At 45.9% G+C, this 25,174-nt stretch overlaps 1 protein-coding gene across 2 annotated transcripts in view; it reads left to right on the plus strand.

The window, feature by feature from the left end:
• Positions 1–13,903, plus strand: part of ARHGAP40 (Rho GTPase activating protein 40) — a 39,099-nt gene extending 25,196 nt beyond the window's left edge. For both annotated transcript variants that reach the window (XM_066199001.1, XM_066199000.1), the window contains exons 3-15: positions 1,774–1,994; positions 3,124–3,199; positions 3,993–4,144; positions 4,754–4,919; positions 5,242–5,333; positions 5,452–5,529; positions 6,345–6,504; positions 7,744–7,826; positions 8,567–8,773; positions 9,031–9,171; positions 10,109–10,269; positions 11,082–11,137; positions 11,484–13,903. In XM_066199001.1, the coding sequence (XP_066055098.1) occupies positions 1,774–1,994; positions 3,124–3,199; positions 3,993–4,144; positions 4,754–4,919; positions 5,242–5,333; positions 5,452–5,529; positions 6,345–6,504; positions 7,744–7,826; positions 8,567–8,773; positions 9,031–9,171; positions 10,109–10,269; positions 11,082–11,137; positions 11,484–11,590 (1,700 nt within the window). In that variant the 3' untranslated portion in view covers positions 11,591–13,903. The remainder of the gene's footprint in view (positions 1–1,773; positions 1,995–3,123; positions 3,200–3,992; positions 4,145–4,753; positions 4,920–5,241; positions 5,334–5,451; positions 5,530–6,344; positions 6,505–7,743; positions 7,827–8,566; positions 8,774–9,030; positions 9,172–10,108; positions 10,270–11,081; positions 11,138–11,483) is intronic.
• The last annotated feature ends 11,271 nt before the right edge of the window (positions 13,904–25,174 follow it).

Consider the following 25,174-nt stretch of genomic DNA (forward strand, 5'->3'; position numbering starts at 1 on the left):
GCTGCTCTGTGCTCAGTTGAGTTGTGAATTTCTTTTTCCCAGTTTAACCTTTGGCAGGGCTGTACTGGAGCTGCCTGCAGTGAATGAATGCGGTAGATGGAATTGGAAAGATAAAGGCTTTGTGGTGTTTGCTATGTTAAAGTTGAAGTCACCTGCTAAATTGTTTCTTTCCTCTTTGGATTTCAAGTAGCTGCCTTGCTCAGGGCACTTTCTCACTTGCACTTCCTTATGAGTGTGTCCCATACGAAAAAAAAATCTTTTGTGTTTGAAGTGCAACTTTATATGTATTGAAGAATGAAGTAGAATTGAGTTTGCTTGAGTTATGCTGCTGTACTGTCTCCAGGCTTCTCACACTTCCTTCTGGAACTGGAATGGTCTTTAATTTTAATGATATTTTGAATAGACCCAGGCATAAAATGAATGCAGAGGGTAAAAATAACATTTTTGCTTTAGCTGAGTGTATGGATACCAATCCACTTAAAAAATTAAAGAGTAGGGGTGATACACACAGATAGTTCAGCAAGTATATTAAGTAAAATACACTTGAACCTACCAGATTAGGAACTGGATATTTAAAAAAAAAATTTTTATATCTAAGCATACATATAGATTAAAAAATAAAAAGTAAAAGAAGCAACCAAGTCATTTGGAAAAGTACAAAAGCCAAATATGCAGTGTTGTGTGCTGTGGCTCCTCACAGACCTTTTGTCCATTCTCAAAGCTGTTAAAGATCAGGTGAGATCTAAGGAAGCCCTGCCATTCCTTCTGGGGGGGCTGTGTGCTGCTGCCAGAGCTCCCCTTTGCACAGGCAGTCCATGGAAAAGCAGATTTATCAAGTCCACCTGACTTCACTCCCATATCCTGTCACAATCCTTGCGTAGATACCCCCCAGAGTCACACTTGTGCCCTCTTCTGCCCAGCTTCTCTGCGAGCCTGTTCTCCTGGGAGTATCTCTACCTCCACAGTTCGTTCTTCTCCTTTCTCCTCACCTGGAATGAGCAATGAGACCTGTGTGAGCAGCTACACCTGCCCAACGAGCTGTGTGTTCTCTGGTGTCCCCCCATACCAGCTGGGCACTTAGGATTAGGGCTCAGATTCTGACCACAGCCATGGCTTCAGCACAAAGCTGTGGCTCCCTGCCAGCAATGTCCCATTGCCAGCCCAGACAGGGAATGACCCAGGCTCCTGCTTTGTGCCTCTGAAGCATTGCAAGCACCCAGATTGCTGCTCTCTGCTCACTCTGCCTTCAGTTTAGGAAGGACATTGAGTGCTGTGTCCAGCTCTGGCCCCTCAGTTTAGGAAGGACACTGAGATGCTTGAGTGCGTCCAGAGGAGGCCACGAGGCTGGTGAGGGGCTTGGAACACAAACCCTGTGAGGAACGACTGAGGGAGCTGGGGTTGTTTAGCCTGGAGAAAAGGAGACTCAGGGGTGACCTTATCACTCTCCACAACTCCCTGAAAGCTGGCTGTGCTCACGTGGGGTTGGTCTTTCTCCAGGCAACAACTGACGGAATGAGAGGACAGCCTCAAGCTGTACCAAGGGAAATATAGGCTGGATATCAGGAAAAAGTTTTTTACAGAAAGGGTGATAAAGTACTGGAATGGTCTGCCTGGGGAGGTGGTGGAGTCACCATCCCTGGTTGTGTTTAAAGAAAGACTGGATGTGGCACTGGGTGCCATGGCTTAGTTGAGGAGTTATGGGTGGGTTGAACTTGATGATCCTGGAGGTCTCTTCCAACCTAATGATTCTGTGATTCTATGCCCCCTTGACAGAGGGAGAAGCCGAAGCTGAATGGCTGCAGGATGCGGGGCTGTCTGAGCTCCTGGGGGACGCAGGCTCAGACAAGGACAACCTGGTGCTGCTGTCCACGCTGACCAGGACGCAGGCGGCGGCCGTGCAGCGCCGGCTGGACACGTACTCACGCTCCCGCCGCAGGAGGAACAAACACCCCGTGCGAGACGTCCGCGACATCTTCGGAGTGGCCGGCTCGGAGGTGGGTTGGGCTGTTGGGTGTTGGAACCCTGGGAGCTGAGAATTTGAGGTTTTCTGTTCTAACAGGCCCTGACCCTCAAGAAAGGATCACTTGGCCAAACTACATTTGACCTGAGGCTGTGGAAAAGGCTTCCAAAATTGAGTGATAGCACTGGGGTTGTGGGGGTGTAGTTTAAATAGGTGTGTGTAGTATCACAGGGTGGAAAAAGTTAAGAGTTTAAGGTTTTAGAATATAGTGATATATATAAAGCAAGATGGAGGATTTAGGCCATAGGCTAAGTTCTTTTTTTACCTTCTTCTTCTTTCACCTTCTTCTTCATGGGTTTGGGTGGTGGTTTGTAATTGGGTGAAAAGGTCCGCATTGCAGACCACGGGTGTTTGGATATTGGGTTAAAAGTATAAATAATATAGGTGTCATCTCATAATTGGACAACTAGTGCTTAAAAGACCTTGGAAAGAGTTTGAGACAGAGGTATTTTTTTCCTTGTTAGCTAGAACTCACAATTTGTGAGACTGTACTGTAGGTAAGAATTAATAAACAACTGAGTCCGAACACGAAACTGCATCTCCCAAGCATTTAATCCCAGCTCTAACAGAAGAAAAGATAAAAAAACTCATAACTGGGAGCTCCTGAAAAAGCTTCTTGGGAGCTGGCTTGGCTTTCTGGGCCTGGGGCTCCTATTATGGCTTCATCTTTTCAACAGACAGGAAGATGAGGCTGGAGAAATCCTGGTTGTGGTGTTGAGGAGTTACTAGAAAACCTGCAGGTCCATGGCCTTCCCAGGCTGGAATAACATTCCTGCTGGAATGCTTCTGTGTGGTGCAGACAGCATAGCAGCCTTGTGGTGCACTGGCATTGTTTGGAGCCCTCTTGTGTTTTCTTTGTTCCAGTGACATGTTAAATCACCGTTAAACAAAACTTACCAAACTCAGTTCTGATAAGCTGACCTTGTGGAGGTGGAAATCCTGGAGAAAGACGAACACTGCCTGTTTTTGGGGGGAGAGGTTTTGTTGGTTTATTTAGATATTTTTTTCTTGATAAATAATTCACATCCACTGTCTTTTCATCTGTTTTCCTGCGGTTCTGCTCTTTTGGTTGTGGCTAAAACAGCTTCTTTCTTATTTTTCAGGACACAGCAGCAGAGAAAGAAGAGTCCAGCCCAGATCCCCTGTGGCACAATCTACGGACTTCAAACACCCAGAGAAGTAAGGGGAACTTCTTCTTCTGTTTTTAAATGCAGAGTAGGATCTGAAGTAGGGCTGGAACTGGAAGGAAAGTCACACACATTTAAGTATATACAGGTTCTGAAACACTGACCTTGTTTGTGTTGGGGTGTGGGTTTCTGTACATGATAATTCACATCTGTGGATTAATAAACGTTTCCAGGCTCCAGTGTTGTTAGAATTGTCACTCAAGCTGATCATTGTAAGTTCTTGGTAAAGCAACTGAAAGGTGAAAATAAAATCAGTCTAGTAAAGATCATACAGTGAAACCTTATAAATGCCATGAGCAGTTGTGTAAAGAGATGTTTAGCCATAGGTGTGTCATTTAATTTGAGGCTGTGGTCTTGTCTTACCAGTGACCTGGTAATTTTAGCCATAAAGTTGTGACTTCGTACTGATCATGGAATCATTAAACTCGGAAAAGATCTCTAAAATCACAACTCCAACCACTAACTCAGCACCAGTGTGTTCGCCACTAAACTGTGTCCCCTGGTGCCACATCTGCGTGACTTTTTGAACACTTCCAGGGAGGGTGACTCCACCACTTCCCTTGGCAGCCTGTTCCAATGTTCCAATGCTTGACCACCCTTACAGGGAAGACTCCTACCCTACGGATCACTCCGTGCTACGGGGACACTCTTCTCATGTGTTTACTGCAGGATTTTTAAAAGCAGTGATACCAAACCTATCTCAATTTTTAGCATTTTTAGCACATTTGCTTTCTGAGCCTCACCCTCGTGGCTTGCAGAAACTCAAGACAATTTCTCCTCTGCAGCAGAAACCCAGGATTATTCCTGCACAGTTCGAAACCCTGGGAAAGAGGAGGTGTTCAACATGGATGTTGCCTACTCGGAGCAAGCAGCTGTCCTGCTCAAGGGATCATTCCTGTCTGAATCCAGGAAGCTAAAGGATGGAAATGCTCTGACTGTAAGCACTGGAAGAATTTTTCTTGTTAGAATTTATTACTCTTGTCTTGTCAAGGTGGTACAAGACACCGAAATCCATTCATGCCTGTGGGTAGTGTTGCAATGGGTCTGTGTTTGGTGGTATTTTGGGGTGTGATGTGCTGTTTTCTTTGCAACGTTGGGCAAGGTTAGACACTCTGCAGGGGAGGATCAAAAGAAAGAAGACTTTTATCTAAAACTCCCTATTTTGACAGACATCCATGCTGTTTTTGCTGAAAAGAGGAGAGCAACTAACTGCACTTTCTCACTCATAATTCTAAAGTTTTCTCCTCTCTGCAAATGAACTGGGCTGCTTCCAAAGTTCAAGTAGATTAGGGTGGGAATCATGCTGCCTTTAACTTGGAAAAACTGGCATCTCCAGTATGATTAAAGAGCAATATTGAAAAGGGAAAATATTTATTCAGCTGGTGGTTGAGTAGGAGTAGTTTTGGGCATATGTCTGGTCTTGAACACAGCAGGAAGAACAGATGCCTGGTTATAATAAAAAATAATAAAACTACAGCAAAAAATTTTCACTAATGGAATTAATAGTGATAACTTGAGCTGAACCTTTTGTGTGTGTTTCCCTTAGAGATTTAAGATCCCGAAGGGCAGACTAGGAGTGACCAGGATTGGAGATCTGTCAGCTCAGGACATGAAGAAGATCCCCACACTGGCCCTCATTGAACTGACAGCTCTCTGTGATATCCTGGGCTTTGAGCTGAAGAGAAACAAAGCAGCAAAACTGAAAACAACTGGTTAGTTGTACTCATTTTTGTGCCTTTTTTTTTTTCCACTCATCTTCTCATCATATACTCATCAGTTGTATTTCAAATGTTGGAACAGAGGGTCTTTGATGAGAAACCTTTTGACAAGTGTGTTTTCCTTGGATTTCTCCTGGAAGTTAGTGGATCATGACATCAAAACCTACTACCACATTTATGTCTGGCTGCAATTGTCCTGTTTAACTATTCCTCTCTCCAGTATCTGTGTTTACAAAAGTGCCATCTTAGCAGGGGATATATCCCTTACACCTCTATTAGAGGTGATACAGACTTGGAAATGTTGTTTCTGTTGCAGAGAAAAGACTCTTTGGAGTTCCACTCAATACCCTGTTGGAAAATGACCAAAAACTGCTCCCCAACACCAAGGTCCCTCTGCTACTCCAGGCAGTAAGTTCTCTACTGGTTTCATTCACACCTCTGGTCCTCAGAGCCAGGAGTCTGAGATAAGGACAGGCTGACTCCTCATCCTCTGTGCCTAAGAGCTTTCTGTTTCCCCCTTTAACAGCTGCTGTCCTGCCTGGAGAAGAGAGGACTTGAAACAGAGGGCATCCTGAGAGTTTCTGGGTCCCAGACCCGAATTAAGGTATGAGCCCTTTAGCCTTGTTTGGAAGTGTCAGGGGTGATCAGAAAGCATTTACTGAAGCAAGTGTTTGAATAACCTGAATCATCTCGTCCCCTTCCCAGTACAACCAGAAACATCCATTGCTGGGAAATCCTGGAGTGTGTGCTGAGGCTCTCTGCACCACTTTGACTTTGATGTCTTGCCCTCCCAGTGCTCAGCTATAAACTTTCTCTTACATTTGCTTGTTAAATGCTTGCCACACCTTGAGTATTGTGTTCAGTTCTGGCCCCTCAGTTTAGGAAGGACATTGAGTGCTGTGTCCAGGTCTGGGCCCTGAGTTTATGAAGGACGTTGAGACACTTGAGCGCATCCAGAGGAGGCATCAAGGCTGGTGAGGGGCAGGGAACACAAACCCTGTGAGGAATGACTGAGGGAGCTGGGGTTGTTTATCCTGGAGAAAAGGAGACTTGGAGGTGACCTTATCACTCCCTATAACTCCCTGAAAGGTGGCTGTGCTCAGGTGGGGTTGGTCTTTCTCCAGGCAACAACTGACGGAATGAGAGGACAGCCTCAAGCTGTACCAAGGGAAATATAGGTTGGATATTAGGAAGACATTTTTCACAGAAAGGGTGATAAAGTACTGGAATGGTCTGCCTGGTGAGGTGGTGGAGTCACCATCCCTGGATGTGTTTACAAAAAGACTGGATGTGGCACTCAGTGCCAGGGTTTAGTTGAGGTGTTAGGGCTGGGTTGAACTTGATGATCCTGGAGGTCTCTTCCAACCTAATCATTCTGTGATTCTGTAAAGCATGTGATAAATTCCATCTCTTTCATAGAGCCTGGAACAGAAGCTGGAAAGGGACTTCTACAGTGGGCTGTTCCGCTGGGATGAGGTTCACCAGAACGACGTGTCGGGGCTGCTGAAGAGATTCATCCGAGAGCTGCCGGCCCCGCTGCTGACAGCAGAGTACCTGCCTGCCTTTGCTGCTGTTCAGAGTGAGTGCCTGCCCTGCCCTGCCCAGCCCAGCACCAGCTGGGGTTGTGCAAAGCCCCGCAGCTCTCCTGCCAGGTGTGTTGGGAGCCTGTGGATCCGATGGGAATGCAGCACGGCCGAGGGTTGGAGCTGCTGGTGCTTGGCTGAATGTGTCTTTCTGTAGAGGCACTGTCCTGGGGTGTGGGTTTGTTCTCTTCTTTTCTGTTAGAGCTGGGATTAAATGCTTGAGAGACACTTTTCATGTTCAGACTCAGATGTTTATTAATTCTTATCTGTGGTACGGTCTCACAAGCTGTGAGTTCTAGCTAACAAAGTAGAAAATGGCTCCTATCTCTTTCTTTACAAGGGCTTTTAAGCACAAACTGTCCCATTATGAAAGGACACCTGAATTATTTTTACATTTAACCCAATAACCAAACACCCTTGGCCCGCAGTGTGGACTTTTCTACCCAATTACAAAACACCACCCAAACCCATGAGGAAGAAGGTGAAAAGGAAGGACTCAGCCTCTGCCCTTAAACCTCCATCTTGCTTTATATGTATTACTATATTCTAAAACCTTAAACTCTCACTTTTCCCACCCTGTGATACTACACACTTCTATTCAAATGACGCACCCATAATTCCAGTGCTATCAGTCAATTTTGGAAGCCTTTTCCAAGGCCTCAGGTCAAATGCAGCGTTTGCTTGGAGGTCAGTGCCTGTCAGCACAGAAAGTCTAAAAATCTCAGTGCCCGGGGTTCCAACACTGGGGTCTTCAGTTTTGTGTCACTTGAGCCTGCAAGGTTGCTGCCACCAATTAGGACAAATTGATCAATAAAGACACCCAGACTGAGCTGTGGAAACTGGCCAGGGCACACAGTCTGCTGGCAATGTGCTGTTCTGCAAGCACATTTCTTTGAGGTTGGTGCCTCAGTAGGTAGTTTAGATGTGTTAAGCTGACTGAGTGCACAAGTTCTTTGTTCAAAAAAAAGAGGAACTGTGGGTTCTTTTGCTGCCCTTCAAGGACATCATCAGGGTTGCTGGTTGATTGTGCACTCTAAAGGAAATGAGTCAGTCTTCTAAAACATGGGTAGCTCCCTTCTTGAGAACAGTATGAGTTTGATTTACTTCTGTGAAATAAGCTCTCAAATTCTAGATGACTAGCCATTCAATAAGTAATTGTCTTATTCCTTGGAGGATTCCTGTGCTCAAAAAGAAGGGTCAGAAACCTGAATCCTCTGTTGTTACTCTCCTTCTAGATATTCCAGACCTGAAACAAAGGTTGCAAGCTCTAAACCTCCTGATTCTGATTCTGCCAGAGTCCAACAGGAACACTCTGAAGGTAACTGCTTGCTTTTGATTTAGCCGGTGAAACATAGAATCACAGAATTGTTTAAATTGAAGAAAAAACCTTAAAATCATTGAGTCCAACCATTCCCCCAGCATTTCCAAGGCCACCACTAAGCCATATCCCCAAGTGCCACAGCTAGAAGGCTTTTAAATAGACACCACCTCTGCCTTTCTGTGCTTTATAAGAGCTGTGGTGGTTCTTGCTGCCTTTTTTTTCCTCCTGAGTAGTTCAGCTCTCAGGTATTAAAGGTCAGGCTCACTTAGCACCCTGCACACTTCGTTTAGAGCACTGGAATATATAATTCAGTCAAAGATGATCTGTCATGGCTCTGGTAGAGGTGTGAGGTGAAAGAAATAATCCAAAAGGGTTTCTTTTTCCCCATCTGGGAATGGCTTTGAGGGGACACTGGAGGAAAGGGCAGATTCATCTTTGGATTCAGAAACTTTTGCAGCTAAACTTTGTAAATTACCACCTGCCAAGGAGTAAAAACTCATCTGTTTCCCACACAGATTGTTTTTCCTGATTCGTGAATACTGGATAAACCTCTCTTGGTGTTGTTATTTGTTGCTATCCTAGCATTAGAAATTGGTGACTCTACTTCCTGACTGGAGAAATGGGATTTGCTGATCTAGATCAAGAAGCAGTGCTAATTAATGATCTCTCCAGCAACTGCCATGGTAGTTTTTTGAGCATTACTGTTAGATGGCTTACGTCTCTTTCCCTCTTCTCAGGCCCTTCTTGAGTTTCTCAGCAAGGTGGTTGCCAGGGAAAACAACAACAAAATGAACCTCTGGAACGTTTCCACAGTCATGGCCCCAAACCTCTTCATGCACAAGGGGCTGCCAAACAAGATCCCTGAGGGGAAGGAGAAGCAGCTGGCGGAGGGGGCGGCGGACGTGGTGCGGATGATGATCCATTACCAGGATCTGCTCTGGACAGTGAGTTCCACAGCAGTTCTGTGATGTGGTGTAGCAGTGCCTTGGTCTTGTTAGAACTGGGATAAGGAAGGGATAGCCTTGGAAATTTCAGAGGAATTAAACAGCTGTGAGCAAAACATCTGATGAATTCCAAGGCTACCTGTCCTCAAGGTAGACAGACATTTTTTGTCTATTTAAGGAGCTAAAGTGATGATCAGGTTGCTAAACCTTATCTTTTCTTGATTTAATTCCTGTTTTCACCCTTCTCCCCTGCCCAGGTCTCCTCTTTTCTGGTAGCTCAAGTGAGAAAGCTGAATGAGAGCAACAACAAAAGGTACCAGTTCTGTGACAAGAGAATTAAAAACTTGTTGCGGAAGATTCACGCTGATAAAGACAAGGTGGAAAAGAACCAGGGAGAGGTGAGTTAGGACTTGGAAAAAAAAAAAACAACAACAAAAAAAAAAACCCCAAAAAACACCCCAAAACAAAACCCTTTGTGGCAGTGTCAAATATTTTCCTGAGGACTCAGGCAGATGAAAGGGCTGATATTCTTGAAAAGAGCCGGAGTGACCAAAATAAAGCAGGATAATGAGGAACAGTTTCCCAGATGCTTTTGGCCAGGTTGTGGCAGAAAGTGCAGAGCACTCTTGCAACAGCAAGAGAACAAAATACATTTCAGGCTACAAAACACTTGGTTAAAAGCAGGGAAAAGATCAGGAGCAGAAATTGTTTTTCCCTATAGAAGAGCAGAAATCTTATGGCTCTGAGTGTCCCATGTGTTGTGCAGCTATGTCTGTGTTATAAAGGCAGACTTATTTTCGTTTTTCAAAGCATAAGTTCAGGCTATTGCCTAATTTTTGTCTTGCTCCGTAACGAGAGTTAAGATGTCACATCACTTGGTGCTTCCTTTCTTTGGAAAGGACCTTTCTGGAATTCAGTAGCCTGAAACCCAGACCTCGAAATTCCTTCCCGAGTAATTTCAATGAATGTCAGAGGAGTCATTCACACTTGTGCAAAACAGTTTGTCAGAATTTCTTCTGACAAACCCGGTTTTCACCCCAGCTTGTGTCAGTGCTGTGTTTGAACAGCAGAGAGCACCAGCACACGCTGATGGAGAGCACAGAGCTCCTCTTGCGGCCTCAACACCAGAACATTTATGATTTATTCGTAATGCTCACCTTGGTGCTTCCGTAAGCTTTCAACCTGTACTGTGTGTGTAAGAAACAAGCCTAAATCCTCTGAGCAGCTGTCTGGACAGGTTTAATTCTTCACACTCTCCAGTCTATTTTGAAAATTAATATTTTGACTGATGAGTCTTTCTCTAAGCACTTTTTTCTTTTTGCCTGCCTTGTTCAGCCTTCCAAGATTGTGAAGGTCCACGCTTCACTCCTCCTGAAGGACTCTCTGGAGGTGCACTTGAACAATGCAACCAGGGTTGCTGATGTCTTGAGGCAGTTTCAGAAGAACCTGTGCCAGAATGGCTGGAATATTGTTAACACTGTCAGCCTCCTCAAGTGGTAAATGGCTTTTTCTCTGCTTCAAAAGGAAAAAAAACCCCAAACCCTAAGTGGTCTAGCTGCTGTTTTCTGTCTTGAGGTAGAGGTGAGGTGGAAGCACAGTGAGTCATGAGGAGAGATTGTTCTCTGCTCCTCTGTTCTAAGCCTAGGAAATGCTGCTGGATGGGGAAGGCAGATTTTAGCTCACTGAGTGCTTCCACCCAGTGCTCAGGCTGTCGGGAGGTCAGCAGTCCCCTCTGGGCTGCTGGACACCAAGTGAACTCCAGAATCCTTGCTGAAGGGAAGGGAAAAGGCAGCAACATTGACCCTGACAAGCAAAGGCTGTAGCATCACCTGTATCCTCTGCCTGGAGTAGTAATTGCAGCATGCTTATGTTAATGTAGGGATTTCCTAAAATAAACTCTGCAATTCCCTCCTGTGCTCCTGTGGCGAATTGCTGAACTAACCCAAAAAAGGAACAGAAGGGTTCCTGCCCCCCTCTGTCACAGCTCCTGCAGACTGTGGTTAGTGGGTAAGGTGGCAGTGCCTCTCCTGTGTCCCAGGAGGTCCCCAGACAAGGAGGGTGGAGGGGAAGTTGGCTGGATATGGGTCAGCCGCTGTCTCACCAATAGCTTCCCTTATTTGCTTTTTTTTTTTTCCCTAATTTTGTGTCTCCTGCACTGTGCAGGAGGATCAGCAAGGTCTCTGTAAAATGACCTCTTTGATCATTGCTGGCCTCTGAACCACAAACAATTCCTTTGGAAGGAATATTACTAAACTACCCAACCCGTCTTTGCAGAGATTTAACTTTCAGCATGTTTTTCTTTCTGCAGTAACAACTCCACGGAGTGCACAAACTTGCTCCTGTATGAAGTGGGAGGCAATATTGGTAAGTACAAATGGTGGCTGAAAATAAGGACTCTGATATCCAGTTTTTATGTTCAGCTTCTTTTAGGAGGTAGTTAAAAAACTTCTCTGGGCAACTCTGCCATTCCCTCACCACCCCAAGACTGAAGAATTTCTTCCCAATAACTGATGTACATCTACCCTCTTTTCTCTCAAAGCCATTACCTCAGATTTGTGGAAATGCTTCTGAAAGGTTGTCATATTGAAATGAATGTGAACAAAACCTAGTTTTTAGGTGGGGGCAAAAGCAAACAAAAAACAAATCTAGCAGCTAAAGGACTAAGGATATTAAAAATATATATTTTTTTCTGAATGTCTTGTTTTAACAGGTGAACATTGCCTGGACCCTGACACTTACCTCTTGGACTTGTACCACATCAACCCCCATGCCGAGTGGATCATTAAGCAAAACCCATCTTGTCCTCGGATGTTCTAAGGAAAATATGGGCAAAACAAAGCACTTGGTCGCAGTTTTTGGAAGTTGTGGAAACAGAGACTTTCCTGTTGTGGTGTCAGAGCAGACACTGCTTGTTTCTTGGGAGGAAAAGCACCTTTATTGAGTGCTTCCATGGCAGCTGGCAGTGAGAGCACAACAGCCTCTGTGCTAACAGGGGTGGTGGAAACAAGCAGCAATTATCATTGTGTGGCAGAGTTTGCAGGGGGGATGACTGTTCCTAAACGAAATATCCCCCAAAACAAACCCTGAAGGCAGAGCTGCAGTGGTTGTACAGCAAAGATGGAACAGAAGAAGAAAAAGATTGTCTTGAATATGGTGGAATGTATTTGTGTGTTCTGGATTTGCTCTTTCTTTTCGAGGGGAGACAGTCAAATGCTGCTGTGGTACTAAAGACATCCCTTTGGTCCATCCCGTGGCATGTCACCACAAGAGTTCATGATCCACTATTAAGCTCCTGTTATGTTCTTTGAAGAATGAAAAAAGATGTTTCCAAAAAGGCCAGATGCCTGTCCCATGCAGCTCTGCTGGTAATGCAAACCCAAATTGCCACTGATGAGGGTAAAACATGCATTTATTTAGATGGACAAACTGCACATCAACAGACAAGACAGGAAATATCCTGAAGTTAACGTGAGGTTGGTAATCTGAGCTGGGCACGTGAACTGAACGTCTTTGTGGAAGATTCTGTGTGAATGTGTTTCTTCAGAAGTCAACAAACCTCCCCTGAGATGTGAGGTGGCTGAACTGAGCTGAGTCCTCCCTGCCCTGGCTGCACTTTTCCATCACACTCAGCACAGCGTGGGCACTTGGGCTGGGCAGGTGAAGGCAGAGCAGAACACCCACACCTTGCTGCTGCATCATCATCATCACCCAACCTCGGCTCCAAGAGGACTGTGCCTGTGAAGAAAGTGCAGAAGTGTTGCTTCCCTTGGTGGTGATGCTGAAATACCTCACGGGAGGGGCCCCACTGTGCAGTGTGAGGGGTGACGCACTCAGCCTGTCTGGAAATCTGAGCATCTTTCTCTAAATACTGTTTTTCAACACGGTTGGATATTTATTCACGTGGCAGAAGAAGGGCTGCCCTGCAAGTGTGTACTCAAAGTATTTCATTTGCCAAATCCCAGCTGCACTAGTGACAATCTCCAGTATTATTTCTTTTGCTAGAGAAGTTTGTTTCCATTGCAATCTGAATTTTCCCTCCTCTCCTTGTTTTTTTCCCCAGGATGAAGTGTAGCTTTCCTTACTTGTTATCTCAAACTCCTAGATTGTGTTGTAAAGGTGCTTCACTCTGTGATTGTTCTGTCTGTGTGGTTAAATCCTCTTGGTGGTTAAGATCCTTGAGGAACAGGTGAGCCACATGCCATATTCTTTCCAGCTCTTTGTGTATTCTGTGTGAGCGGTGCAGATATCTTACAATTATTCATATATTAGAGAGTCTGTCTATTCATTTTGGTTGAGATGATGCAGATGCATTGACTGTGGTTGGATCACCTTCACAGATGTCTTCTTGAGAACCTGTAATAGAAACTCCTAACCCTGACCCAGCTGTCAACTGTTGCTGAGGTGCCTCTTTTATAGGGCCGAAATTGTGCCTGGAAGAGCCTGATTATTTTCCTCGAGAATGGGTGATTTCTGTCTCTGGAAAGATCAAGCTGCTTTCAGTTGGGGCTTTAAAAACCAAAGGTACCTATTCAGCATCCCTTCTGGAATTCTTTGTGGCAGCGATGGGGTAAAGATGGCAAAGAGCAAATGCCAGAGATGTGATACCCTGAGAAATACCCAACTCGTAAAGGTATCACTATGAGCTCAAAGATCCTTTGCAAGCTGAATTGCACTCTGCAAATCACACAATGCTGCATTTTTCCACCCCTCATATGCTGGTTTATTAAATATTCTGTCCATATGTATTGAGGGGTCAAGACTGCATCACTGCTGCTGTGAACTACAAATGAGTGGGGTTTTTTGAACACCAGACAATGTGAATCAGTGCTGTGAAAAGGTTAATGGGAGATTCTCATGAGACAAATATCAGGTTTAAGTATGAAAGGAAACGTAAAAAGAACCCAAAAAACAAACAACAACAACAAAAAAACCGAAACAGCTCTTTCCCAATGATGGAAATGCTTTTTAAATTTTTTTCCTATCTTTGTATCAAAAAGTAAGTGTAAATTTTTCAGTCAGTGATGTGCAACTCACTCCTGAAGGATGGCTTTTAATACCTTTTTTTATGAATTTTTAATTCTGTATTTAAATCTCATTTATTTGGCAAAACAATAAAAATATAGGAAAATCTCTTGGCTCCATTTTCATTAGTGCTTGAGAACAAGTTAAATGGCACCACATCTGTGAATGCAGCAGGATCTTCCCCTTGCCTGAGGAGGGATGTACCTGGGGAGTTTTGTGTTACAGCTTCAGGAGCAGTTCCTCTTTGGCCGATCCTGTGGGGTTGCTGCACAGATATGGTCCAGGAGGAGGCAGAGGAGGTTGGTGTTGGGTATAAAAAGCCCTGAGAAAGGTGGATGGGAGCTGAAGGTGAGCACCAACCATTAGTGACTTCTGAAGGAAGAGGAGCAGTTGTTGAAGATTTAGTCTTGAGGAAATGTGTCCATATCCCACGAGAACTCCCCTTCCCACCCCCTCAGTCCTGCTCAGCTGAGCTCTGCTCAGGGACTTGGGTGCTGGACCAAGACTAACAGGAATCCAGCCTGGATCTTTGGTTAAATCACGACCAATAATGTTCTACAGTGATGAAATGTGGCATAAATCCACTGTGAACTATTTAAAAACAGTGCAGCAGCCTGTCCAGCAGTGCAGGTGGAAAAGCAGGGCTTGCTCTCCTACCCAGACATAAAAAGAAAGGGGCGGGGGGGGAATCCAAGCAGCTTCAAAAAGCTTCCAGAGCAATTATCTGAGGAAAACACCAGTTTATCAAACTCATTTCACTCATTCATCTTCAGTAGTATCAAAGTGCTAATCTCTCCCTTCCCCAAGGGCTTTTGTGATTGATCATTACACAGCTCTCCCTGGCTCAGAACAGGAGCCCAGGATTTATTCTGAATGCAACTGTGTGTTGTGCTGAGATAAGGGACAGAGCATAAAAGAATCTTGCAAATTCTGGTTAAATGTAGTTGTGGATGAAGTTGAAATATCAAAATAATAATAATTTTTAAAAAGTAGTTTGCCTTAGGGAAAAGTATTTGCAAAAATACAGAGTCTTCACAGGAGCAAGTGAAGCTTCAGCTCTTGGAGGGAAATGCCACAAGTAAATGCATTTCCTGGAGTAAAGCAAGTGACAGCAACTGTTGTTGTAAATAAAATACAACTGTATTTGATTAAATCTGTTTCTTTACCCCCATGCACTCCCCAGTGCTGAAAACAAGACAAATCAAATGACATCTGGTTTTGCATGCTGAGAGGATGGGGCCCTGAAGTTCTCTCCAAATCCTGTTTGCACATGAGGGCTGCACATGTCTTCACCTTGTGGGGGGAAATAGAGGCTGAAGTTCAATGTTTTAAGTCACTGGAAAAGCAAATGTGCAGCTGCACCGACTTTCCAGCTGGGAAAAGGCCTGGGCAGTCTCTAGTCACTCCAGTCTCAGGTTTGTGTGGGTTGGTTTGTGGTGGCAGATGCCCTTTCCCAGAGCTGTTTGTGTTGGTTGTCCTTCCCCAGGACAGGGAGGAGTGGTGACCTCCCCTGCCAAAGTCCTTCCCCCAGACCTGGAGCTGGCAGGATCCACTGAGCTCAAGGGGTTGGAGCCTTTCCCTGAGCTCTGTCTCCAGCTCTGGCCAGGGGCTGACCTGAAGGATGGCAGTGGAGGAAGGTTTTCCTTTTCTCCTCAATCCTTGGAAGGGAATTGGAAGTGGTGATGTTTTCATCCCTGTCACCATCTTGGCCATCTGCACTTTTCTAGCAGGTGAAGTTGCAGGGGGTAATTACCCAGGGTATAAGGCAGGAAAAGAGGATGAAGCCCAACAGAAATGGAGGGTGTGGGTGTACCTCTGTGGGTTGTGTCATTTCATTTGTTTTTCAGGGTTTGGAAGAGACACAGATGCCCACGAGTTCTGCTGCCCTCTCCTCACTCATCCCAAACCTTGCTCTTGGCAGGCTGTAGTAGAAACCTGCTTCACAAATTCCCTGTCCTTTGCAGGATAAGGGTGAAATGTTGGCTTTCCCTTGCTTTCAGCTTTTGCCAGCATGTCCTTTCAGTGCTGGAAGGGTGAGGTGAGCCCTCAGTACTGAATATACTTCTTGTTTGTCCATGTGTGTGGATGGAAGCTCCAAGCTGAGCACAGACTGCTTGTGCCATGTACTGAAGCTTAAACTTTTAAGCCTTACCCAGAGTTTTAAAACTGCCAAGCAGAGTGGTTATCCATAACCCACTGGTGTTACCTCCCACCTCATCTTTCTGTGTGGGCACAGTCAATGCAGGAGGAAAGGGCCACCCTTACCTGCCCTGATGCCTCTGGTTAAATCTTCTCTGGACACAAGCACAGCCACAAAGTGGAATAATTACCTTCTACTTACTACAAACTGGCAGAGCTGTCTTAGGGTTTCAAGAGAGACAATTAAAGATTTTACACTGTTTTCTTCATAAGGAAAAATAGACCTGAGGGTTCCCTAATAGCCCTCCTGATTCTACATCACCCTCTCAGAGCGTGTTGTTGTGGGTTGCATTTATTATGAGCCACTTATTATCCCTAATTATTGAGCAGGGGGTAGGGCTCCCGGTAACAGGCGGAGTTGTGACTTGATGAACACTCAGCTGTCTCTATTTAAGATAAAATTACTGTAATTAACAAATCGATCAACCCTACTTTCGCTTTGCCTGCCTGGGACAGAACAAATGCGCTAAATGAGACCTATTTAGCACAGAAACAGAGAAAGGGGTTCGCAGACCTCAGGATACACAGGCTCAGAGCTTTTTTGTCACACACTGCTTTTAATGCTAATGTCACATAATTGTCTCTTGTTAGGCAATTTTGTCTTCGAAAAAAAAAGCACCCACGCTGCACTTTCTTCAGCTCAGCCCAGCGAGGCAGAGTCAGCGGGTGAGCAGCCAGGTGGGTTGTTTGGTTCAAACCTCCCCCTCGAGCAGGGCTGGGCTGGATTCCCTGCGTGCTGGGCTTGCTTGTGACTCTGAGCAGGTTGTTCGCAGAGTTTCTGTCTTTGAGAGCAAGACTGATTCCTTAGGTTGTCTTTAGTTGAGCAGATGTCACCTTCTCCCTCTCCCCAGTTGCTGCCCTTCGCGTTGGTGTCTGGAGGTATCCGTGCTTTTAGCTCCAGGAAGCCTCCCAGCTCGCTGGTGGGGGAAACACTTGTCCCCAGCTCTTCTTTCAGAGCCATGTGCTGCCTAAGAAGCATTTGGCAACAGGAATTTGTTCCTCCTGAAGCTTTTGTGGCGTGTCTGTGCACTCTGGTAAGCTGACACTGCGTGTGTTGTCACCCATCCCCCCTGCCTGGCCACGCCAGGATTGTGTCACATCCACACACGTATTGAGGCTGATCCCATTAAGGAGATGAGATGCTGGAGGGCCAAGGAAATTCTCTGTTTCACCGTGTTCTGCCCGCCTGGGAGATGATCTGGTAAAGGGCAGGTCTGCCACAACTGGAGAAGGGTCTGGAGCACAGTATGGGGAGCAGCTGAGGGTGTTCAGCCTGGAGAAAAAGAAGTTCAGGGGGGACCTTATCCCTCTTTACGACTACTGGATAGGATATAACCAGGTGGGGATTGGTCTATTCTCCCAGGTAACAAGTGACAAAATAAGCGGAAATAGTCTCGAGTTGTGTCAGAGGACGTTTAAATTAGAGAATAGGAAGAATTTCTTCACAGAAAGAGTGGAACAGGCTGCCTGGGCTAGGGGTGGAATCACCATCCCTGGCAGTGCTCATGAGATGTGTGAAAGTAGCACTACAAAATGTGTCTGTGCCAGCCTTGGGTCTTTCAGGAGCATGAAGCTGGCGCCGCTGCCAGCAGTGGTTGTTCTTGCTACAGCAGCTCACCTAGGTTTGCCTACACATGCTGTGTGAGACCATCACAGTCACGTTTACGTCAACAGATTATTTTTTTTAACAATCTGTAAGTGCTCCAAGGAACTGAACTGCTTAACCTGGAGAGTTGTCTTCCATCTGACCCTCTTTGTACAGGCCAGGGGCAGTTCATCCTGGCTGCCCCCACATCTGCAGACAGCACTGAGGTGTGACAAGGGCGTTAGGGCAGATGGAGAAACGCGAACCAGAGAGTGTCTGGCTTGAGCTGTAATGCCGATGGTTCAGCATCTCAGAGGGGCTGCTCATCACCGCCCGGCTCTGCGGCAGGCGTGGCTGCTCTCCACTCTGGGGGCTGCTCTGCTCCTCCCCAATGGCTCTCCATCGGGCATCTCCATCCCGCTCCGGAGCACCGCTGGCAGGAAGGGACAGCGTGTGGCTGCTGTGACTGTCACATACGAGCGGGGAAAACCCGTGTTGAGCCGTCAAAGGCAGAGCCAAGAGCCTCTGAAAGCTTCATTAGGAGGGCTTTGTTCTGAGGGCGCAGTCAGGCGGAGAGATAACGCCGGCAGTGTTATCAGCCATGTGCAGGAGCCCGTTGCGTAGCAACCCCGATTGGGGCACCGGGCCGCTGCTCCGCCGGAGCAAGAAATGCTCATTTTCTTCAATTTACAGGCATTTCAAACAGGAATTCATTGCTGATGGAGGATTCGCTTAGGTTTAGCATCTCTTAAAGGGATGGCAGCTGTTGTTGGCCTTATTTTAGCATCATGTGGGTGAACGCTCACAAGGTAAAGGAACCCCAGACAATCGCGGTTTTGTTTGGGTTTCCATGTGCTGGTTTCCATCCCTTTGTCTTTCTGGGGCTTGAAATGGGACGAGGACTGGAAATTTCATTGCTTCTTTCAGGCCTGATGTAAAGGCATCTCCAGGGAGTCCTTCCCGGTCTCACCCTGGTTACTAGAGGTGAGGAGAGTGACCATGGTCCCTCTGAGCCCTGTTCAGAGAGCAAAGCGCAGGAAGGGCAGGGTTCTGCTGCTGCAGCTCCTTGCCAGGCTGGAGAACTGGTCAGACTTCAGAGAAACTACAAACCTGCAATACCTGTGAGGCTGTTGAGGAGCACTGGATGTAAGGATAGAGATTCATCAATCTGCTTTTGTCTGGACCCTGAGATGTTGAGATTGAGACAAACAGAGGCTGCCCAGGCCTGTTTTGAAGGGCACCATGATTATATGGTGCAGTTAAAAAACAAATCCCAGCTCTGAGTGGGATAAGTGTGCAGGCAGGGCAGGGCGTGCTGTGGTCTCCCTGTCCTGCTGCAGCTCTGGCTGTTTCACACAGAAAGGACTCAAAGAGCTTTTTAAAGCTTCATCTTTGGTGTGTGTTGTGCAGTAAGAGCAGTGGGGTCGAGTCAGTCTGCCCTGAAAAAGAAACTGGGATGCCCAGACATCATGAGGGCCTCCCTAATGGGCTTGTCTAGATTTTGGTAGAGGGATTCACATGCTCCATGTGCCATCTCTCTGGAAGATGTATCTGGCTTTCCAAAAACCTGCGTGGATTTGCACTCTCTGGTGCCTAGAACAGACAGGGCATGTCTGGATGTTCCCAACTGGAAAGATGAATAGGGAATTTACAACTATAGAGTATTTATTGTGCTTCTGTGTACATATAGAACACAGTGGAAGTCAGAGTTCTATTCTTTGTTCACCTGTTACTGTCTGTATTGCCAGGGTGAGCAGTAACAGCAGGAGGGTGCTGGTATTGGCATTGGGATTCGAGATGGAGGAGAGATGAAATGAACATCCTCTGTGTGGCCTCACCTGCTGAGAATGTGGAGGCATTTTCTGTCACTGATCAGCTTGTGCATCAAGTGACAGCAAGTATAAAGAATATTATTTGTACACGGGAAAACTCCTTTCTCTGCTCTGTCCTCTGACATCAGCCTTTCAATATTGAACAATAATACATCTTCCCCTCTTATTAACAATTCAGTTTGAAGACTGATTCAGATTAACTCAGGCTTTCATTGTATTAAGCACTTGAGGAAAAAAAAGCCATGGGAGCTCAGGATGTTTATGAAAAGCAATTTCCTCAATGGCAGGCAGTTTAATAACTCCACGGCCATGGCATTCAGACTCTCATTTATTTTAAACTGTGTTTCCAAACTGTGATGGGTCAATAATAAATAAGGCAGGGTGGCAGATTTTGCGTGGAAAGGAGCTAAAACGAAAAAGGCACTTTCAGACAGGAGCATAGAGAATAGTGTGGCTCTTGGGTCCGACAAATTGAAGGCTGATTTGAAAAACAAATTCTTCTTATAATCAGTATTTTCCCACCAAACTATTGAGAGCAAATTTTGGAAATTTTGGAGCTATATATGACAAAAGGGTGAAAATTCTGATCCTCTCTCATCCAAACTGTTTCCTTGTAACAGTAAAATTATTCTTCTACGTATTGCTCTGGGTTTTCCCTTTAATCTAGTCCCTGGTGGAAGGAGACACATAGCCCCGGGCAGGCGTTTGCACCTGAGACCTCCAATCTACTCAAGCAATAAATACAAACATCACAGAGTGTTTCAAAGGACTTGTTAAAATATTGGAAATCTGTACCTTGTAGGAAACAAAGTGAGTTAATAATATTTGCCGAAGACACCTGTTACAAACCCCGTGGGACACTGAGCAGGTCAAGTGCAATGTGTAGCAACATTTACCCATCTCCTGTTTCCCTCTGTGGATATTCAGGCAGAGATTTTGGTGGGTTTAGGTTTTATTCTCTCCCTTTGAAGCACAGGACATGCAGAACTGAGCTGAATTGCTCTGTGTTGTGTCCTGCCCTGCTTACTTGAACTTTGGGCTCTGCAGCTCAGGGAGGGCTTTTCTTCTGCATACCCCATGTTCAGGGCAGCAGATTCAAAATGTAAAATAAGCCTCAAAAAGCTGTAATACTCAGATTGTTCTTAGTATGCAGGGATTGGAAATTCGATTTCTGTTGGCCACATTCCCTTTCAGATTACTCCTGGTAGAAAGATACCCCCTTCTCTATTTGAGGCATGAAATGCTGTGGATTTTTCCTGGATTATCAAAACACTGAGCTTGATTAAAGTGTTACTAACTCAACAGACATATCTGTTGGATAATTTCTGTGAGTTATTGAGCAGGGAGGTTATCTCTGCCATTCCCACCCAGCTGGAACTTGGGCTGTGGCTGGCCAGGGAGCTGAGTTGATTCTGCTTTTGTTTTGGTTAAACAGAATATTTACAAATCAGGTGCTCAGCCTGAGTGTTTGTTTAAAAGTCCTAACTTTTCCCTTAATGTTCCTGAGTGCTCGCTTATTAGAAGCTCACACTGTGAGTCCCTAGGAATTCATGAGATGTTTTCTGTATCTGGGTACTTTAAATAAATCTCACAAGTGCAGGCTGCAGGGCCTGGGTAGATGAATTGCTTCTGAACAGGCTTCCCTCAGTAACCTTCCCCTTCTCCAGCTTGGCAGGAAGAGCTGCACCAGAAATCTTGGGTCGTTTGCCTGGGGATGGAGTTACCTCTGGAATTTCATATTTGTAACGGGCTTCAGTGGTGGTCAGGATGACACTGGAGCTGCAGGTGATGCTGGCCCCAGGGGTGGTGTGAATAATGGTGTGAGCTGGGGTGGGTTGAGTGCCAAATGTTCCCTCAAACTTCTCCATCACTCTCCTTCTCCTGGGCAGGGGAGAGAAGATCTAGCAAAAGGCTCATGGGTTGAGATCAGGGCAGGGAGAGATCTCTCACCTTTACCACTGCAGGCAAAACAGACTTGACTGGGAGAAATTAGATCAATTTATTACCAACGAAATCAGCGTAGAGTAATGGAAAACACAAACAAATCCTAAATATACCTTCCCCCCAACCTCTCTTTTTCCTGGCCTCAGCTTCACTCCTGAATTCTCTCCCTCCTCCCCACAGTGGTACAGGGAGTGGGGCTGTGGTCAGTTCTTCACACACTGACTCTGCTGCTCCTTCCTTCTCAGGGGAGGACTCCTCACAATCCTCCCCTGCTCCTTCACAGGGTCCCTGCCATGTCAGAGAGTTCTCCCTGATCTTCTCCAGCACTGGGCTTTCCCACAGGCTGCAGTTCTCCATGAACAGGTCTCCTCCGGGGTGCAGTCCTTCAGGAACAGGCTGCTCCAGCCTGAACCCTCTCAGCATCACCCCCAGCATGGGCTCCTCTCTCCATGGGGCCACAGGTCCTGTCAGGAACCTGCTCCAGCATGGAGCTCTCCCTCAGTGCTGCAGCAGAATCAGAATCATTATGTTGGAAGAGACCTCCAGGATCATCAAGTCCAACCCAACTCTAACCTCAGCTAAGCCCTGGCACTGAGAGCACATCCAGTCTATTTATAAACACGTCCAGGGATGGTGACCCCACCACATTCCCAGGCAGACCATTCAGTACTTTATCACCCTTTCTGTAAAAAACTTTCTCCTGATATCCAGCCTGTGTTTCCATTGGAGCAGCTTAAGGCTGTGTCCTCTTCTGTCAGTTGCTGCCTGGAGAAAGAGACCAACCCCCATCTGAGCACAGCCACCTTTCAGGGAGTTGTAGAGAGTGATAAGGTCACCCCTGAGTCTCCTTTTCTCCAGGCTGAACAGCCCCCGTTCCCACACTCATTCCTCAAAGAGCTCTGAGACTAAGACCTGGATCTTCAAAGGAACAAACCCCAGCTCCTGACTGTCTAAGGAAGGTCAGGCATAAAAATATTTCCACCTTCACCTTCTTCCTCCCTCCTGTCCTGAAGCCCATGAAGTCTCTGCCCCAATTCATCAGGACTCTGGGTCAGTCTTTTTCCATGAGAGTGCTGCAGCTGGCAGGGTGATGAGACAGAAATGTGATGGATCCTGAGCTCCCCTTCCCTCCTCTGCTCCTGCTCGGTGCCCACACACTGCCTTGGCCGTGGGCCTGAGCTGGTGTCAACACCTGCAGCGGGATGCAGAGTGTTGCACAGGGACACACTTCCCTTCTCCGCTGCTTCAAGGACTTTATTTTTAAAGCTTTCATAAGAAATGTGCTTACACTGGCAAGGATTAAGTGGGGAGAATGTGTTATGCCTCATCCTCCCGCAGTGCTCTCCTCAAGGATGTCTCTGCTCTCAGAGCCATTTCTGAGTCATCTCTTGATGGTTGGGCTGCAGGGCCTGACCAGGGGCTGCCAGGGTGAGTCTCAGGGTGAGGAGGAGGGGTGCCTGCTGCTGCATCAGGGGACCAGAGCCTGCATTGCTGCCTGCTGCTTGGCTGCTTTTGTATTCCCTGGATTTAAAGTCATTCTGCAGCATCTGGGGATTCATTTTGCTTAGATGTGCTACTTACATCTGTAAGATTTGTAGAGAGCAAGAATTATCATCTTAATTCATAGTAATATTTCCAGGCAAAGCCTTTGATTGGGGGTGCTTTTTTTTCCTTCTCCATGTTTTGGCTGACAGAGGATTTGCTTTCTATCTGGGTTTGGTGGGATATCATTTCTTTGTTTGATTTTCCTTCCCAAATATCCTGTCAGCTGCATACTGAAGGAAAACTTCTGTCTGAAAAATAGAGTCATACCTTATTTTAGGCTTCCCTGCTCTAATCTCTGCTCAGGTAGCTGGAATTGTATGTAAAAATGATGGAGACAGGAGATAATCTGCCAGTCTTGACAGTCTCCAGCACTGCTGGTGGCGTCCCAGCTGTTTCCAGTCTTCACCTTGCTGGAGAACCCATTTCCATGATGATAATAATTTGTCAGCTTTTAATCTCCCAGTGCAGATGTGACAAAATAGTTTCATAATCCTCTTGCGTGCATCAGGCTGCTCACTTCTATTTTGGGAAGAGCAGGGCTGACTAATGCACAGCTCTGGCTGATGGTGTGTGACACTGCTGTGCCAAAGGCTGTCACAGTGCAGCAAATGCCTCCAGAAAGGGGGTAAACGCAGGGATTTTTTAGTATCAGTTGGAAACTCCAAGTAAAACATCACACAAATCCATGGAGAGAACCCTGAATTGTGACTCTCAGGAGGAGAAGTCACTCTGTGTGTGTGCAGCCACTGGGGTGGAGCAGGGCAGTGGCATCCCCGGTGCTGTCCTGCCCTGCCTGGCCCATTGCAGCAGTGGGAGAGGGAAACCTGGGCTCCAGGCCAAACCCGAGGAAAGGTGACTCACTGCTGCTTCGGAGGGGTGCAGAGCAGGCAGCAGTGTTCCCCCTGTCACAAGGGTAACTCCTGAAACCCCCAGGGACGCTCCTATGAGTCACTTGTGGGATGAGAAAGTGGAGGGATAATGGGGAACAGTTTGAGCGTTGTGTCATCTGAAGCGTGCTTTGCTTGTGGGAAGGGGATAAAGCACTAAAATCTAACGTGGCTGCATTGAGTGTGGGGGAGCACTGGGTTATATGGCCGAATATTCCATCATCACATGCACACGTGGCCATTTGACTGCGTGTGCTTATCTGGTTTGGCCTCATTAAAGCTGAGGGAAAGGATGGTCAGACGCTTGTCCCGAGTAAGTCTAGGCATTCCTAAATAACTAAAAGTGTTTAATTAAAAATAATTAAAATTTCAATAAGTCTCAATGTGTAAACAGTTTAATATGAAGATAACCAACCAAGAAACTTGGCTGAAATATAACCAATACCTTGATCAATCAGGGAATTTAGTTTTGGGAAGCAGCAGTGAGCTGTATGGGGAGAAAATGGCAAAAGTGCTCGTTGTTCTGAGAGCATGTTTGATTAAGTCAGAAAGTTGGTAGAAAAAAAAATGCAATTTCCAGTTGTGCCTCAGGAACCCACTAACAAGCTTGTGAAATGTGTGCATGGAAGGCCCTGACAATGTTGTTTTCCTAATAGTAATAATACTTATATTTAAGTGAAGATGGGAACTAGTCCCAAGCAGAGTCCAGGCATAAATCCTCCCATTTATCATCTGTGTTCTTCTGGAAACAAGAAGTGACTGGCATACATGCTTAATTCAAACTAAATAGCCTATAAAACAAGTTCCCTAAGGCTAATAATAATAACAATATCAGGAGAAATGAATATAAGGATGATTGAATGCAGGATATGCTGAGGAGTGAATATGGGATATAGATACATATCATGCTGGCAAGGATGGGCTGCTGTTTATGGTGTGCTGGGAACTCCAATCCATCATCTGACCAGAGAATATAATGCAGTTAGAATCAAAAAAGATGCCTCTGTCTGAAGCAATGCATGGATGTTATAAACCAGCAAATGCAAATAATTAATCAAAAGCAGTGAGCAGGCCAAAGTAGAATATCATCAAGCAATAATTCAAATCACAGCTGTGGTTATGAGAAATAACCTTAAAGCTGCTATTTAATTAATATTAAGCTCCTGACACCCTCTAGGATGGGGCACACAAGCCTTCTCAGGCTAATATGATAATAGAGAAAATATTGTGTTCCTTAGAAATTTCAGAGAGGGTATTAACCATGGAAGGCTCTCAGATCTGGGTGAATATACCATGTTCTCTGCACCCAAACACTGCCCAGACCTCCTGGGATCAAGCATCCCTTGTGAGAGACCCCAGTTCAGGCTGGGGCAGGCTCAGCACTCCC

This window comes from Chamaea fasciata, unplaced genomic scaffold (genome assembly GCF_029207755.1).
Source record: "Chamaea fasciata isolate MVZ Bird 193981 ecotype frontalis unplaced genomic scaffold, bChaFas1.0.hap1 SCAF_17, whole genome shotgun sequence".
Classification (NCBI taxonomy): Eukaryota; Metazoa; Chordata; class Aves; order Passeriformes; family Sylviidae; genus Chamaea; species Chamaea fasciata.